This window comes from Rattus norvegicus, chromosome 5, assembly GCF_036323735.1.
Source record: "Rattus norvegicus strain BN/NHsdMcwi chromosome 5, GRCr8, whole genome shotgun sequence".
NCBI classification, from domain to species: Eukaryota; Metazoa; Chordata; class Mammalia; order Rodentia; family Muridae; genus Rattus; species Rattus norvegicus.
In genome coordinates, this window is record NC_086023.1 from 119710299 (window position 1) to 119728922 (window position 18624).

The 18624-nt window shown below is 47.7% G+C and overlaps 1 protein-coding gene across 1 annotated transcript in view; it reads left to right on the forward strand.

Moving 5' to 3' along the window:
• Nucleotides 1–435: 435 nt before the first annotated feature.
• The window catches only part of Pgm1 (phosphoglucomutase 1), a 59426-nt gene continuing 41237 nt past the window's right edge, over nucleotides 436–18624 (forward strand). The window contains exon 1 of the mRNA NM_017033.2: nucleotides 436–741. Within this exon, the coding sequence (NP_058729.2) occupies nucleotides 496–741 (246 nt within the window). The 5' untranslated portion in view covers nucleotides 436–495. The remainder of the gene's footprint in view (nucleotides 742–18624) is intronic.

Here is an 18624-nt window from a genome sequence, read left to right on the forward strand (position 1 = left end):
AACAAATCAATTCTTTCGATACCCACAATCATTAATGAAGTGTATGTGGGTCACAGCAAACATATAAAAAGTAGAAAGCCGAATTTAACTTTGGGGTTGACTCTGTCCTCGCAGATAAGTCGGAGAATGGCATTTTTGTCTTTTAGATCGGCTTCTAGAATTTATACGTGATACCCTAGTCCAAGCGCAGGAACGTGCTGAACTCTTTGTCCTTGCACTATGATCAGTACCTACATCAAGCTCTGCTCTCCAGTTTAACAGCTAGTTTCTTTATATAGACCATTGGCTCAGGTAGAGAAAATCTGTCAGTCGGGAAGACTCCGCCCCTCTCGACCCCGTGACCCGTCCCCCTTCCCAGGCAGCCGGACTTTGGCGAAGTGGGCGGGCCGTGGGCAGGCCCTGGGCCGTCGCTTCGAGGACTAGAGCCGAGCGGACCCTGAGCCCTCTGCAGCAGCCAGAGCCGCAGCTTCTGTCGCCCCGCAGCCCGTCGCCACCATGGTGAAGATCGTGACAGTGAAGACGCAGGCATATCCGGATCAGAAGCCGGGCACCAGCGGGTTGCGGAAGCGAGTGAAGGTGTTCCAGGGCAACGCTAACTATGCGGAGAATTTCATCCAAAGCATCGTCTCCACCGTGGAGCCGGCGTTGAGGCAGGAGGCCACGCTGGTTGTGGGCGGGGACGGTCGCTTCTACATGACCGAGGCCATCCAGCTCATCGTACGCATCGCCGCAGCCAACGGGGTAAGGGACGCGCGGGCTCGGCTGGGCGTGCGCGACGTGCCGGCTCCTCTGGGCCGGCGCTTCCGTGCGCGCCACCATCCCGTCCCCGCCCCGCGCACGCTCCCTTGACCTTGGCAGTACCCCCCGCCCCTACACCTCCATTCGCCTTAGACACCCCCCCACTCCCCAGTTTCGCAATGGTTCTGTCGGGAAAGGTGAACCCGCCGCCGTGCAGACCCCGCGTGGCGCTGTGCTATTCTGGTCTGGGATTGTGGCACCTCCCGCTGGCTCGCGGCCTGGCGTTGGGAGGACCCGGGTGACCCGAGCACTCACCCCCTTGGGGCGTTAAGCCAGCGATCTGTGCGGGCAGGTGCCAAGCTTAGAGAAGTTGGGAAAGGCACTTCTTCCCCTGCTGGGCCTGCTGCCTGGGCTCAGGCTTTTGAAAAGTCCAGTCTTGGCTGGACCTATTCCACCAAGGGGGCTGGACCTGAATTTTCATTAAAGCAGTAACAATATACCCAAGGGCTCTCTTATGCAAGCTGTCCTGACAGGCCAGGAAATTAATGCAACGCCCCGGGTTCCGCCCCCTGGTTAAGGAGGTTAACTGACTTAATTGGGCAGGTCCACTAGAGAGGTGAAACTTTTTTTGTCTTATAAATCTGATGATTTGTAAATGTGGATTTGGAATTGGTTGTTTCTACAAGATATTTTAAAAGACGTTTTAAGGAACACGTCTTCTTTGTATATTTAAAATAACATTGAACTTTTTCTCAGCTCATTCCCTTCAACAATTACTTGTAGTTTAACTTATTTCAAGCTGTCTTGCCAAGCACCGTGACCAACATTTCACTGGTGTGCCTCAAGAGTCTTCTTGAAGCCCTATAAGGAAGATGCTATTCTGGGTACTTTAAAGTCACCGACGTCGACAGTACTGAAGTCTGGGCAGGTTAAAGAATTTACCAGAACTATAACGGGAACATTGAATCCAGCACAGACCTGCCAGTTCCACTGGAATGGCTTATGAAAATTAAGGGACTCTTAAAATTAATTGCAGGACCTTCTTTTCACAATTTTCAAGATCTAAACGGAGCTCTGTTGACTTTCCCAGATGGGTCAGACATTTACTAACAGTGAGAGGCGTCAGGACTTCCATTACTATGCCCCTGAGTGTTCAGACCACTGCAGCTTTCCGTGTGGGGAGAGAGGACAGTCAGCTCCGTGGGGAGGATCCTACCATCCCCACCCGTGCTCACAGGGGCACGTCAACAGGGCGTATGCCCAGTACAGAGAATGGGTGGGGGAAATGGAGGCTCACAGTCAGGGAGGAGCCTGTCCTTAGGAGCTTTGGGTATAGCGTGTTAGGGTCCACATAGAGGTCTGCCATTTTGGGAGTACTGTGGTCTGGGAAGGAAAAAAGTAAAGACAAAAACAAAGTTGCTAAACATCACCCTTTAGCCACCGGCCTGTTGCTCTTCTCCTTTGGGCCAAACTCTAATAGTTCCTGTATCCACCAATTCGCACACTGTCCACTCGCCATCTTACTGCCATCTAACTCCTGTGGCTTCCACCTCTCCACTAAAACGCCCCCTCTGAGAGAGCGACTTTGCTTGCTCATTCTGTGAGCACGGTTGTAGGCCTTCACCTATCCCCTGCGTTTGGCTGACTTTGCTCGTAACAGTGTCATTCCTTGTCTTGATCTCGTCACTGCTGCTTCTCCCCATAACCATGCCCTAGGTCTTTATCCCCAGCCTGCTGCTCTGATTCTCTTAAATATTGCTCCTCCCCAGGGGTGTAAATGTGTGATTCAGTTAAGATCATATCTTCAGAAAGTTCCCTTTCCATAGATAACACTGAAATATCTTAGTCCAATTCCATTGAATTTATGCTTGCAGATCATATGTGCCCACTGGAGAGGAAGCTTAAAACAGGACTGCATCTTACGTGAGAGTATACTCAGGGATATTAGGCCAGGACCTCTGCTGCTACCAAATTCTGGAAAAGATTAAACCTTTAAGAAATAAATTGTTATGGTCTCTCTTCAGCATGAGGTGCAGTTAGAGCTCATCAGAGAGATAACCAGGGGGCCTGGGCTTCTCTCTCTCTCTCTGCTAGCTGGTAGCTGGCATCTACTTGTCTGAACACTCTGAGAGCTGAGAAGTTGCAGGCAGGCTGCACCTTGACTGAGCTATGACTAGAAAAGGGGGTAGTGTCAGGCCCAGAGGATTCACCATCAGGTAAGGCTTGGCATTTGGAAACAGAAAGGGGATTTGGGAAGGCAGCTATGCTAGAACTGAAGCCTGTACCTCTCTGGAGTACCTCTCTGGAGTACTGGCCTATAGGAAAGAAAGAGAACAGGACACAATCAGGAACTTTAAAAAACCACTGACTTGTGCCAAATCGTCACGCCAGCCATTTTTGCCTTTTCTCTATGCTGGCGTCTGCAGAGTGGTATATTAAAAACGGCTTCAGTATTGCTATTCTCTGGAATTTGTTATCGTATGGTAGGGTCCTGTACAGTGAGATGCTTATTTGCTTATGACCCATGCGTTTACCTGAAATCACCTCTACATTAGAAAACCAAATGAGGCATAGATGCTGTGCTGTGTGAGAATACACTGTAGGTGTTCACATTTGTCTCATGCTGCTTTTTAATGTTTATTTTGTGTATGTGCGTGTGTGTGGATGCATGTGGCACAACAAGGGCGTGGAGGTATGGACAACTGTGGGATTTGGTTCTCTCCTCCCATGTGAGTCTTGGGAACTCATGCTTAGCTGCAAATGCTCTTACCTGCTAAGCTATATCACTGGCCTCTGTATTATATTTTATTTCATTACTTATGTTCTTTCTGAATATTATCAGCCCTTGATTGATTTAACCCAGGGGTGTGGACCTGGTAACTAGAAAATTCAGACTGTATCTACAGTATGTGGACCAAAGGCAGTGTTTGATGACTCTTGTCTAGTTGCCCTGAATGGTCAGTCACCAACGTAGACAATATTGCAAGCACAGATACAGAGCAAAACCGTGGAAATGGATTTCTTGTCCACCATCTGTACACTCAGGAAAGAGCTGTCTCAGCAGCTGGGTACCAAAATGGGCCTGAAATATACTGGCCCAGACCTGAAGGCTTCTATGATCACAGATCATGTCAACCAGAACTTGAGAACTCTGTTGTCATTGGGATGACTCCCTCTGTTTTGGCCTGTGTTTATGTGAGTGGGTGCATGTGTAGTGTGTGCAGGTGTGCCTACACGTATTGCACATGGATGTGTTTGGAGACCAGAGTGTTGTTCTCCATGCACCATCTGTATTTTTCCTTGACATAAAGTTCCCTCACTGGCCTGGAACTCCCCACGCACATCTGGCCAGCCAGCGAGCCCCAGTGAGCTGTGCTGTATCTCTGGGGTAGGCCTGGCCTAGCAGAGACCTGTCTTTGAGTCACTTTGTTATAGACTACCCGATTAAAACGTTTAATAACTTCCTGTTTCGTAAGCGTTCTCAACCATCAACCACTTTTGAGTGATCCTTCAGTAGTTCGTACCTTCTGATTTTGAGTCAGCATTGAATACCAGGCGGAAGAAGTCTTTTTTCACTGAGGATAGCTTGGAATCTGGGAAGGGTTGGCCAGAAGAGATACATACACAGAGAAAAAAAAGCAGAGTTATAAAAAGAGAACATCCTGGATTTGAGGCTGAACTGACTCTATGACTCTGTCTCTCTCTGCCTCTCTCTCTCTCTCACTGTGTGTGTTATCTGTGTGCTCGCAAGTGCGTGTGCACGACTCTCTCTGCCTCTGCGCACCCCCTCCCTAGTGTATGCGTGTGCATGTGTGTGTGTGCATGTGCGTGTGCGTGCGTGTGTGTGTGTGTGTGTGTGTGTGTGTGTGTATGTGAATACATGCATGTGGAGATCAGAGGACCACCTCAGGTGTTTTTCAGCTACCATCCACTCTGTTTCCTGATATAGGTTCTCTCTCAGCCATCATGCTTGGCTGTCCAGGGAGCCCCAGGGTTCTGCCTGTTTCTGCTTCTCCAGCATTGGGATTGCAAGCTCACTTGGGTTTTTTGTGGTGAATTTCTGCAAATGGAGCTCCAGTCCTGATGCTTGCACTGCAGCCTTTACGGACTAAGCTCTCTTAGCATGGGAACTGAAGCCACGGCCTGCACACAGAGAACGTGCGCTCACTGCTCAGGAGAGGAGTGCAACAGAGGGGTAGGCAAGAGTAGCTTTTAGAGACTGACCCTTGGTCACGAATAGTCATTGTTACATGTGTGCTTTTTTTGTCTGTTTTTTATCCTTCAATGTTGGGCATTGGTCCCAGGGCCCACCGGAATTAGTCAAGCACTGTACCACTGAGTTGTGTCTCTAACCCCTGATCACATAACTTTATTGAGGTTTTTGTTTTGTTTTGTTTTTGTTTTTTTTTTCTGAGAAGTTCTCCTCCTCAGTTTCACAAATGTTCTCTCTAAAAATAAATGAGTAGCCCTTTTTTCTTCAATGTGGTCTATTGCTACAGCATTAAAGACTGTAAAGAAGGCTGGGGAGATGGCCCAGTGGTTAGGATCACTTGTTCCTCTTTAAGAGGGCCCAAGTTCTGACAAGACAGTTACAGTTTCTGGCTTATATACCATTTTAGTAGGGGAAGGGGAAGAAGGATGATAGTACGGGCTTTGTTAGGAAACATGATTCGTAGGAAAAATAAATGGGCCCTTAAGAGAACAGGGTAGAAATATGGTAGGAAAACTTGAACTTCACCTCTTTCTCTTCTAGTAAGGGGACTGAATTCCAGCTCTCACACATGCAGGAAAAGCACTCTGCACAATAGACCCAGCCACGAATGTGTAAGAAAGCGAAGCAGGGAAGTCAGCACTACCCCATCCACTCTCCCTGAAGCTCCCCAGAACCCTTGGTCGTATGCCTAGTTGTGCCAGTCACTTACCTGATTTCAGAGCTGAGCTCATATTTGGGGAGCTCCTTCCCCATGTTTAAAAATCACTACCTAAGGCTAGAGAGATGGCTCAGTGGTTAAGAGCACTGACTGCTCTTCCAGAGGTCCTGAGTTCAATTCCCAGCAACCACATGGTGGCTCACAACTATCTGTAATGGGATCTGATGCCCTCTTCTGGTGTGTCTGAAGAGAACAACAGTGTACTTATATATAATAAATAAATAAATCTTTTCTTTTTAAAATCACCACCTAGTGTGGTAAGTTTTAAGGATCCATGAAGGACCTATGATGGAGAATTTGGAGGCTTTTCTCAATTGCTGCCTTCAGGATAGAAATGACCACAAAGATGTCACAGCTGGGTCTTTTTGTAGCTGTGACTTGGGGAGGGGACGATTTATCTGTTGTACATACCCTTCCTCAGCACTGTTATCATGGAAGGAAATCAAGGAAGGAACTCAAGCAAGGCACCTGGAGGTAGGAGCTGGTACAGAGGCCACGGAGGGGTATAGCTTACTGGCTCGTTCCCCCTGATGCTTGCTCAGCCTAGGGATGGTACCACCCACAGTGGGCTGAGCCCTCCCTCATCAACCACATTTAAGAAAATGTCCGACAGGTTTGCCTACAACCCAGTCTTTTGGGAGCATTTTTCTTCACTTAGGTTCCCTCCTCTCAGATGACTTTAGTTTATGTTAAGTGACAGGAGAGTAGCCAACACAGAAGGGCACCCCTGTGAGCTGTTGTGAAGTAGTAATAAGAACATCAACTCCATGCTAACTCAATCGCTTTTCTCATATTGTACTCACTTTAAGCATTTCACCATAGCTACAGAAAATGGACTAACATAATCAATACCCCAGTGTATTTTTTTTCTTTGAGATTATAATGTAATTACATAAGTTTCCCCTTCCCTTTCTTCCCTCCAGCTCCTCTATACACCTCCTTTCTCAGATTCATTGCTCTTTCTTCATTAATTGCTGTTACACACACACACACACACACACACACACACACACACACACACACACACACACACACACCCTGCTAAGCCTGTATAATGTTACTTGTATGTATATGTGCAGGGCTACTATTGGTATTGGATAACCAGTTAACGTGCTCGTTCCTGGGGAAGACTGTTCCCTACACCGACAGCATCCTTTGTTCCTGGGGTCAAGGCCTTGTCATGAACTTTGCCCATGTCTTTTGCAGCCTTATTTCGCTTACATTTAGGCAGTCGTGTTGGTGAGACGTTTGGGTGTAGCTTCTGAAGGTTTTAGGGAACACAGTCTCACAGCAAACTTCCCGATCCTCTGGCTCTAACAACATTTCCTTTCCCCCTTCTGCTGTGATCTCTCAGCCTTAGGTGCAGGAATCATGTTGAAGATGTATCCACTGGGACTGGGTTCCACACGCAGCGCTGCGATTTGATTGGTTGTGTTTTGTTCTAAGATGTCTCTCTATCTGTTGCAAAGAGAAATTTCCCTGATGAGTGACAAGTATACTACCTAGATACTGGGGAAGGCTCTGCCAGGTGCATTTCTTAAATGATGAACTGAGGTCATGAAATGTCGTTCACTTGTCCAGCTTCTTGGTGGTGTTGGAACTGGGGCTTTGGTCTTCTGATATTTCATACAGTTGGTCTTTTCTATAAATAAGTATATGTCATGGGGCATAGGGGCCCATGCCCATAATCTCAGCAGTCAGGAGGCTAAGGCAAGAAGCCTGTAAGTTCAAGGCTGGCAAGGATTTCTAAGTGGGACATTGTGTCCTAACACCAGCAAAAGGCAGGCCATAAACAAAAATGAGTATATGTAAGAGAAAGTGGTTCCAGGGGTTGTTGTGATGACATCCTCATTCAAAGTTTGAGGACACGGGATTAGGCAGTGTGGATGGACTTCCAGAGCTTTGCTGTTCAGATGAGTTCTATGCAGTTATAAGAGGACCCCAAATAGAACAACTTTGGGGAATGTCAGCACACTTGACATTGAGTGTGTATGGCCATCTAAAACATAGAGGACTATACTCCCAAATTCAGTTGAATTCTTCCTTTTCCACTCTCTAGTGTCACATAGGACATGAGATCTGTTCTCCTGCAGGATACCCAGCATAGCTTACTATGGTGAGGAATGCTTGAATTTGTGTTCAGCTGTTCTGAAGAAAATCAACTCAGCACAAAATGTGTTTTCCTTCCAGGTACAATGGGTGGGGTCATGGGGGAGTGACAGAAGTCCCCTTTTGACTAAATACCCATCCCCTACTAGACTCAGTGGGCTCACACGTTACTTTCAGAGAAGCGTTCTTGGGACAGTGTTGTAAATGCCAGGTTCCCACTCCAGGTGGCTGAGACTTTAAACAGGAAGGCAATGTGCACCTGGAGTGAGGCCATTTTCATCACTCCTGGATTGAATCAAAACTAGGTTTGGAATCATAGTGTGAAAGAAGGATTAAAATCCACAAGAGAAGGCTTCTTTCTCCTGATGATCTCTATTAAAAATGGAAACTGAACTAAATTAGATGCCTGTAATCTGAGGACCAGCTGGCCTCTCAGGGGTCAGTGGGGACAGGAGTCAACATCCTGTCCATATGGGAAGTTATGTCGTATTCTAGTGTGTGTTTCAAGTTAGAGTGGAAGGTAACACTTCAGTATAGTCAAATCACTCTCTAGTCCTTTGCACTGATGTATGGGAAACACACAATCCAGTGTATTCAACTGTAGAGAACAACAGGACCAGGCTAACACTCAGAGCTGTGTGGGGAGCAGGACTGAGCAAGGGCCTGTGGTCTGTGAGTGACGCAGTGGCCATGCTTTGACATCTCCCTCTTCCTCATTGTCTCTGTGTCAGTTGTAGCTAGCTAAATTCTTGCAAGGGAAGTACTTCTGCGTTGTGACTACATTGCAAACTTGCTGTTCCCCCAAGCTGCACATATGGGAAGCCCATGGATTATAATTTAACACAGGTAAATCGGAACATGGTGGCTTTGGGGCTTTCTGCCTCAGCCTTACGTTTGAAATCTCTTTGATTGTCCTAACAATGCTTGCCCCTCCCATCATAGCTCAGTTTGTCTGCTCTAGAGATTGATACTCTGAGGTGGCCCCCAAAATGAACATTGTATATACTCTGCAGTCTGTATGGTAATCCAAATAATTCGTATGACAATATAGGTGGAGCTATGGGAAGAGACTCAATAGACATGACTTAAAGAAGACAGGAGTTTTTCTTTCTTGGAATGGCGGGTGTAAGCAGGTTGGGCCTGGCCTCCTGTGGTCTTGTGGCTTTGCCCTCCTGCTCATGTTGTGCTTGCCCACCTGGTCGCAGATGGCTCCCTCTGCACCCCACTTGCTCTTACCCATGCTTGGGTCGTAGGCAGCAGATAGAGATGTGCATGTGAACCAGCTTTCTGCTATAGCAACCAACGCCCGAGGGGAGTCAGCGTAAGGAGGAAAGGCTTATTTGGCTCATCTTTGAGAATTTTCAGTGGGTGGACTGCGGACCCCACTGTGGTGGGCCTGCAGTAGCACAGTATGTCACAGTGGGCTCTCTGGGATATGGTAGAGGAAGTGCGTCCTGTTTTTGCCTAGGGTAAAGGTTGGGACTGGGTTCTACTGCTCCACTCAAGGGCACCAACCTACTAACTACTAGTAGGCCCACCTCTTAAAGTCCCAGTAGTGTCCCGGGCCCAGAATTCAGCCTAACATGCGTCCTCCAAAGGACACATGCCCTCTAACACATGTTACCCGGTACATTAGGCATGTGGTTAGCTAAAATACTTGTGTAACTTAAAAGAGAGAAGGGAAAAGTCAAACCCCTGCTTCCGTCCATTGCTTTGTTGTCCACATAGATCACCTGACCCACTGTTCCACTGCCCTCTCCCCCAATTCCAGGGCAAGCACCCCATGATGCTTCCAGCAATACAGTCAGTTCAGTGTCTCCAGTCTCTAAGTGTTTGGTTTTCTCTCTGTCGGGCCATGGATGGCTCCTCAAAGCACAGCATCCAGTAACTAATATGTGTAAAAATGTAACCATATAGCCACACACGTACGTGTGTGTGTGTGTGTGTGTGTGTGTGTGTGTGTGTGTGTGTGTGTGCAGGTAGGTGGGTAGAATAGTGTCAGTAGGTTAGGAGAGAAGGAGAGAAATAGTTTTGTGCAGTTGTATGTAGACATGTGTTGAGCAGTGTCAGACATAGATGTGTTCACTCTGCTGGCAAGGGACAGAGATTTCCTGCCCTGGTCAAGGGTGGGCTCATGGGGAACCCTAGTCCTGCCCTCTGTGAGGATTGCCTTCCCCCGCCCCAACCCTTTGGCACCTCAGATAGTGAATAGCATTGAACATCCCCTGCACCCCTTTAGAGGCTTCTTTTGATGAGAGGTGGGGATAGGAAGATGGGGTTGCCTCTGCAGACTGTGGGTACATGTCCCCTTATAGACTCAGTGGGCTGCTGGCCTGCTGTGCTCACTTCCCTGAACTGCTTAAAAAGCAAAAAAGGTTTATTTTGACTCACAATTTTAGAGGTTTCTGTCGGAGGCCAGGCACATTCGGTACTGGCAGGCCTATGGTAAGACAGCTTATGGCGGAAGCACATGTACATGTGGTAGAGCAAAACCACGTATATCACAAGCTGGGAGCAGAGCATGCCCTCTCCTCAGGCCCTTCCTGTCAAAGGTTCTACTTCCTCTCCCAAATGCCATGTTGGGGACCAAGTTTTCGTACTCGCAGCTTAGGGGTCACTCAAGATCCAAAGTGCAGCAGTAAGCACGTGGTAGTGTTCACACTGCCTACACACTAGAGCCACAGTGGTGATGGCTTCATTCTCAAGGGCCTTCCTGGTGGATGGGATAGCATGATAAGCCAAAGGAATCACCACCAGATGTGCTAAGAGGTGATGCTGAGGGAAAATGATGTTTGTGTCAGTGCAGGGCCGGCCTGGGGCATGGTACTGGATGTCTCTAAGGAGAGGAAGGCTGGCAAAGGCTTAAATTGCATTGTTCTCAGCCACTTTCTGTCTATTGCAGACAAGGCTATCAGGAAGAGGAGGGCCAGTTTCAGTGTCTCCAGGAGAATAACTTCTCCCCACTTCTCACGAGCATAAGCAATCAGATTTCTTTTCTTCTTCTTTTTTTTTAACAAACATATCTGAGCTTCCACATCCTAGTTAGTATTGTTCCCTGACACATGGCCACTCAGGGATCGTGCACTTACTCCAGTCATGTGTCCAGTGCTCAGAGCCTTGTGAAACACCTCTGTGGGGATTATTTTTCAGGCCACTGGTTTATGGGCCACGTAGGAAAAGCAGTCACATTACTTTATAGTCAGGCTTCATTTTTCACTTAAGATGATGTAATGAGATTTGAACACCCACTTTATTCATTAGACATGGCTCCAGCCAATTCTTTTTGTCTCTCTTCAAAGTTCAAATCTATTCTCAAAGGATGAAATTTGTTATGACTGAGGACTTTCAAAGGAAGTACCACGGACAGGGAAGAAAGCTTCCCCTGAAAGAGTGAGTGGGGTGGCAGCATCTTTTGGAGATCTTGCTGCCCCCTGAGCCGGTGCTGAGATGATTATGCTCGGACAGCGCCGGAAGTGAGCGACCATGTGCACCCTCTACACTGTGGAGAGGATCTTAGAAGACAGCTCGTCTGAGGGGAACCCCATGTCCCACTTTCCTGTGGGTTATGCCACGGAGACCACCCTGTTTACCCAGAGTGATCTGCCACAGGGACCAGGATGAGCTCTCTTCCACTTGGCTGAACACGTGCTTTCAGTGGGCATTTTACAGCCGTGTAGCATCGGGAAGGTTTGTGCACACACAACAAACAAACTGCTAAGTCCCAAAACCTGACCTAGGAAGATAGCCCCATCAGCTCTAAGTCACAGAAACCCAAGCCTTACGACAGTGCCCACGGTAGCAAAGAGTTTGGGATATGGAGTTGGGATGGCGTTACTGGGTGAGGACAGGGAAAGAAGACCTTTAGATTTAGAAGTAATAAAAGTGTTGTATTCCAGGGTCTTCATGGGGCCTTTGAAAAATTTATTCTGTGACTAAAGATGAAGCACAATTTAAGGGAGATTTTTTTTTTTTTTGGTTCTTTTTTTTTTTTTTTTTTTTTTCGGAGCTGGGGACCGAACCCAGGGCCTTGCGCTTCCTAGATAAGCGCTCTACCACTGAGCTAAATCCCCAGCCCCCAAGGGAGATTTTAAATGAAGCAGAGGTGAAGTGGGTGTAGCCCACTGTAGACCACTCAGATACGCTGGGAGGAGGACTGCGCCTGGCACGAAGTTGGAGCGTCCTCTGTGTGTGGGGTCACACTTTGTGCTCCAGCTCTTCATGAGGAAACTGCTTCACACAGTTCACCCTTGCTGCTTTCCCACAGGAGATCTAATAGAGACAAGTAATACATTAAGCATTAGTGTGAGGATGCACCAGCCTTTGTGAAGCACCGTGGTGCCTGATGATTTCCTAACCAGAGCATTCTGATAATTCTAAGGGTTTTACAGTGATTTCGGTACCGAGACCAGTGGAAGACAGAGGAAGCGACAAGGAGAGGGTCTTTTGTGTCTGCTGCCGGCCACTGCATGAATATCTCATCCTATCTTCAGCCCTACAGTGTGGCTTAGGTCTGCCTGTTCAGACTGTGGGTCCTGGCCCCTGCGAGGCACGGCCATGCATCTCCTGCAGATGAGCGCTGAGCTCAGAGTGATGCCTTGAGATGAGTCTGTGGTGTGGTTCCCTGACTTAAGCCGATGTCACCCTACAGATAGGAAGCTTCCAGAAACACATCTAACATTGCCATCAGCCTCCTGGGACACATGGATGTTCCTTTGACAAACATTGACATGTCGTGTGCCAGTGACTATGCAAGGTGTCTGGCGAGACACAGGTAAAGCTGTGTGGTCACTGGAGAGACGGGGCCCGTCCACCGGTAGCTAAAAATGTCATGTAGGCTAGTTTCCTGTGACTGCTGAGACAAATGACCAGAAGCCGAGGGCTTAAAAAACAGAAATTTATCATTTCTGGAGACCAGAAGTCTAAAATCAAAATGTTGACAGCAGAAGTAGTAGCCAGAGGACCCTTCTGTGACACTTCTGCGGGCTTTGGGTTCCTGGCACGTGCCTAGTCACTACTTCTGACTTCCCAAGGCCAACTCCTTTGCCTGTCTCCTTTCCCAGCCCAGATTTCTATGCTAGGGAATTCAGCTCTTGGCCTGAAGTATGTGCTTTATTGCTTTGCCACGCCCCTCAGCCTGATTCTGTTGTCGGAAGGACACACTTGTCTTTGCATCTAGGGTCCATCTACGTAATCTCAAGATCCTTAACTTGCAAAGTAATTTTATCAAACAAGGTCATCAACCATCACAGGCTCTGAGTGAAGAGTTCTGGGTGTAGTAGAGACCTCCATTTAATCTACAACAATTAGCATGTGACGGGAACCCAGAGATTCCCCCGCCCCCTCCCCCCACAGCTGCTGCTGCTTTGTGGGGGACCAGACCAGGACTGTCTGTCACTTGAGGCAAGCACCACCCTATTTACACATACTCTAAGTCTCAGGGCTTCATCCCTCACCGTGTCCCTTTGGACTGCCTCTGACTTAATGCCAAATAGAAGACAGGCCACTGGGTGGCACCCTTGCATTCATTGCTCAAAGAAGTAGTTCACAGTATGAGTTGGAGTCGACTTGGGTTTACGCTGTAGATTTTACTTACTGTGAAATGTATGAGCTCCGCCTATCATCTCCAAGGCTCAGAATCCTCTCCTGTGGTCAGGGGTTAGTTCTGATATCTGGTGAAGAGTGCTATGGGAACCGATTGAGTTCGTAGGCTTGGGAATGCTTGAGGAACTCAAGGTGCAACCTAAGTGCCAGTTACCACGGTTGTCATTGAAGTTGTACTTTTGATTCAGGCAAGCCACTCCTTGGGCTGATTCAGTCCTGCCCCAAACAGACCTCAGAGCCCACATGATAAAGCCTCAGGTGAGCTGAAGAGCAGCTCAACCAGCACAGACGTCAGGCTTCTTGAGTGCATTTGGATCTTTATCGTAGTTACTTCCTCCAGGTTGAAGAGGTGGCTCACGGGGAAAAGTAAGATCTACTGGGGTGGGGGTGGGGTGGGAGCTGATTCCTGAAGTTGTCCCTGGAAAGGGGCACACATGCGCGCGCGCACACACACACACACACACACACACACACACACACACACACATACGGTAAAAAATTAGATTATTTCTTTCACTTGGAATTTTATTGTAGTATCACTTTAGAGTCAGCCAAACACGAGTTTGGTTCCTGGATACACCCGATGTTCTGTTTAGGGTAAATTAAAATTATCCTTTTTGTGGGGAGAAGAGGTTCTGAGGATCAAACCCAGGCCTTGGCATACTAGGCAAGCACACTTCAACTGAGCTAGAACCAGAGCCCCAGCCCTTTGAATTTCTTTTTTCTTATTTTTGAGATTAATATGTCATGGTGTAGTTTAGGGCATTAAGATGATGTGTAGAAAGATTGCCTACACAAGTCACACAGTCTTAGTCGGCTGCCTCAGTGGGGCTAGGGTCACGATTCACTGGGAAATACACTTTATATTGCCAAGAATCCTGTAGCAGTTACCGTCTCCCCAGCTTTGCTTCTTGTAGCAGATTTGCTAGTACATAGCACCACACTGCACACCGTTAGCCTTCGTGTTCAGAGCACACGGTTTCCTTACGTACAGTGCTCCATGTATGTGCTCGGGTGGGAGAGGAGCCTATTCTGAGAGACTAGATCCGTCTGTCTTTGGTCTAACACTCAGCCATCTTGTCTCAAAAGTGCACGGCAGGCAGCCCTGATGGAGGCAGAGTTGTCCCTGAGTGGCAGGGTTTGGTCTTGCATACACAGTGCCGCTTCCCATTAGGATTCGAGGACAGTTGTAAGAGGTGGCCAGATGGGTCCCCTTGTTCCTGGGGCCCCTCTTGAACAGTTTTGGAAGCTTTCCGTCCCTTAGACAGTTACCCAGCACAGCCTCAGTGCCTGGTAATGTGTTATGCTTTGGGAACACTCAGTTCTATCCATGTGGCCATGAACAGCAGAATTTTTTTGTTTTTCTTTTCCTACAACTGAATAGTGATCTATTTTGTATGTGTGTGACGGTTTCCCTGTTCATTCACTCTGGACTCAGTTGACTTTGGATCTTAGCTATGGTGAATAGTGGCTGTGATAGACATGAGACAGGTCTCTTCTTTCGCATTTATAGTCAGCACTGGGATCTTGGGCCACACTGCTCTCCTCAAGTGTTTTGAGGTGCCTTTATATTAATTTATGATGGCTATACCAATGTGCATGCCCACCTACAGTGAGTAGCATTTTCCCCGTCTCTGCAGCCTCATCAACATTTGCCAGCCCCTGGATTTATTTCACACACAGGCCAATCTTCAGCCTCATCCAGGAATTACTTCATGACTCTGAGGGGAGCAAAGAGTTTTGGAGACTTAGGTTAGCAAACCCAAAGGACTTCTTTTTGAATAGGGCTAGTCACAGTATTTGTCTAGTGACACTGAAACTCCAGTGGTTTGCCGTAGCTCTCTATTTAACAGGCTGCATGAAACGGATCTTCATGTTATCTGATGTCTTCCATAGAGCAAGCCTCTGAACTTGGGTTCATGGTCCAAATTGGTGTTGTAGAATGAATTAAGTTTGAGCACTTAGTAAAGTTCCATATTTTACAGATGCAAAATACACACTGCAAACAATTACACAGTGCAACTGTTCTTTTACAGCTCTCTGAGATGTGTATATATGAATGTATATATAAACATATAAATAAACAAATATGTATATACTGATTTAAAGATAGTCTTACTGTATAGCCTTGGTTGGCCTGGAACTTGGGATGTAGTCCTTGAGCGAATGACAAGTCTCCTGCCTCTGCCTCCCGAGTGCTGGGATTCCAGGTATATCCTGCCACACCAGACTTTCTGTGATGTTGTTGACAAGTCTAGTAGGATACAGTGTCTGCCGTGACCCTTCTTTCCCTCTTGTTTGCCCTGGTGTGTCTGTCCTCTGCGTAATCCCTGGTGTGTCCGTCCTGTGTAGCCCCTGGTGTGTCCATCCTATGTAACACATGATGTGTTCATCCTCTGTGTAGCTCCCGTTTTCTACCTTACCGGGAACAGGACCATGAAGACCCCTCGCCATTTCTGCCTGTTATGCTTGAGGCCCTGCTCAGGAGCAATCTTCCTATCAGAGCACCACAGACCAACCGGCTGTCCTGCAGATTCTAGACCGTTTTCTCTTTCACACACGCACACGTACACGCACACACTTTTTAAAAATTAATCATTCATCCTTTTACATTTCAAATGATGTCCCCTCACTAATGCCCCATCCATCCCCTCTGCCCCCTTTGCCTCTGTGTGGTGCTCCTCTACCCACTCACCCACTCCGGTCTCACCGCTCTAGCATTCCCTACATCCAGCCTTCAGTTGTTTTCTGTGTTGTTGCTATGCCAGTCTCGTGTGCTCTAGATACCAGTCATAGGCCAGTTCTCAGACAGGTTGCCTCTACAGATGCCTGAGTTGTCTGTGATAGGGCAGAGGTTTCTTAGTACTGGTTGTTCTAAGGGGTGAAGTCTTTGTCTCCCTAGGAAGATGCCCGTGCTCATCAGCTCCCCAGTAGCCTCAGAGGGCATTTGATGCTCCTCACGTCAGTAGTTCAGTCACTCAGGGATTTGCTTTGAGCAAGCCTATCCCAGGTACTGAGGTCAAAAGCAGTGAGAAAGAGAGGGAGCTTCCCCTTCGATCCTGAGCCACCATCCAGGACACTTGGTGGTGAGGAGCAAGCACTCTGAGGCACAGGAAAGCTGTGTGGGAGGGGGCTGGGGAAGCCCAGTGTGTTCGCACTCAGTCTGCCACCCTGTGTAGAGCCCAGCTGCCCCAGAATAGAACATTTTAAATCACTACTAACTTAGGTCAGGGTTTCCGGAACAAGCTAGTACACACTGTTGCTTCAAACAGCACCCACTCACTCTCACCGTTCAGAGGCTTGGAATTCTGAAATCAGAGTAGCAGCCCTGGGGGTAAGCTGTTGCTGCTTCTTTCCCCTTTCCTCCCTCCCCACCACCCTCTTCCAAACCCAGGTCCTCACGTATGCCAGGCAAGCACCCTTCCACTCTAGAGATAGCCGTAGCCCACGTTTAAGGAACCCTAGAGAAGGCTCTGCCCTCGCTCCCTCCCAGCTCCTATCACTGGGTGCTGCAGCACAGCTCACATTCTCTACCTCTGTCCCCATGTGCCACTCTTCCTGGGGTGTCTGTCTCTGTCTTCAAACCACTCTCTCCTTATAAATATGACAGCCACTGGTTGGATTTAGTGCTTGATCTAATGCAACAATACTTCAATTTCCCCATCTGTAGTGTGGGAGTAGTGAGAATACCCACACCATGGGATTGTTATTATGTGCACCAGAAAGCCTACGTGTGCTGTTAGACACAGTGCTGGGCTTCACACGAGTTCATATGATCTCAACAGCTTGAGAGAAATGATGAAGCTGTAATAGGTGAGGAACCAGATCGATTCCCTCAGTACTACTTAAGTACTAAATAAAGCCTGTCAGGAGTTCGAGTTGAACCCCTTATTTCTCCTATACTGAGTTCTTCAAAGCAGATGGTCCTCAAAGTGCATAGTCCATAACCCTTATGCTCACTAATCCATGATGTCCAAAGAAGCCATTCAAGTAATGATGTTGTCTTCAACTACTACTACTGCTGCTGCTGCTGCTGCTGCTGCTGCTGCTGCTGCTGCTGCTGCTGCTACTGCTACTACTACTAACTACTCTTCCTTCTCTTCTTCCTCCATCATCATCATCATCATCATCATGCATATCACCATCATTATTTCTACTGCTGTGATAAGACACCTTGACCAAGGCAATTAAAGAAGAAAGAGTTTATTGAGGGCTTACAGTTTCACAGGGTGAGTCTGACCATCATGGTATGCAGCATGGCAGCCAGCAGGAAGGCATAGTGCTGGAGCAGTGCCTGAAGCTTACATATATCCTGACCCACAAGCACTAGGCAGAGAAAGTTAACTGGGAAGGGCATGGGCTTCTGAAACCTCAAAGCCCACTCCTAGTGACACACCTCCTCCAACAAGGCCACGCCTTCTAATCCTTCCCAAACAGTTCTACCAACAAGGGACCACATATTCAAATATAAACCTATGGGGTCTGTTTTTATTCAAACCACCACAGATGCTGCCCTTCCAGGAATTTGTTTATTTCATTTTGAGACAATATCTCACTTTGTAGCCCACGCTGGCCTCAAACTCAGTATGCAGTCCAGGCTGGTCAAATTAATGGTGACTCCTCAGTCTTAACCTGTTGAGTGCTGGTGTTATAGGCATGCACCATTGTACCTATTTTACAAATGAAGAGTTGAGGCTAGAGAGACTGTACACAGCCAGAAGAGGGCAAAGTCAGGGCTGGACCCAGGCTGGTCTAATCCAGAGCCCTCTGGGTAGAGAAAAGACTGTGCTTGGGTCGGTCCTAGGCGTTCCCTCTTCCTCTCTGTTCCTCTCCATTTACATCTTCTTCCTCCATGTTCGTTCTCCTGCCTCCCCCAAGTGCCGGGGTCACTGCAGGAGTTGAGAGAGTTTATTCCACAAACCTTCTCTCTCCCCGACTCACATCAGGAGATGAGTTAGAAGGGTGAGATCAGGCCTTCTCAGTATCTCTTGGTTTTTGTTACTATGTGTCCAGGCAGCTATGATAAGCACTTTCTATATATATATATATATATATATATATATATTATTTGCTTGAACTTCCTCAAGGGAGTTTGCTCCCTCACCTCACATTGATTCTCCACTGGAAGGCAGTTTCCCTTCTTGAGGCCACCTTTCTCCAAAGCTGGCCTGTGCAAGCATAAGACTGCCCTGGAGTAGCTCTGTTTCCCACTTTTTGGGCCATAAGAAGACACAGGGGGCCTGGT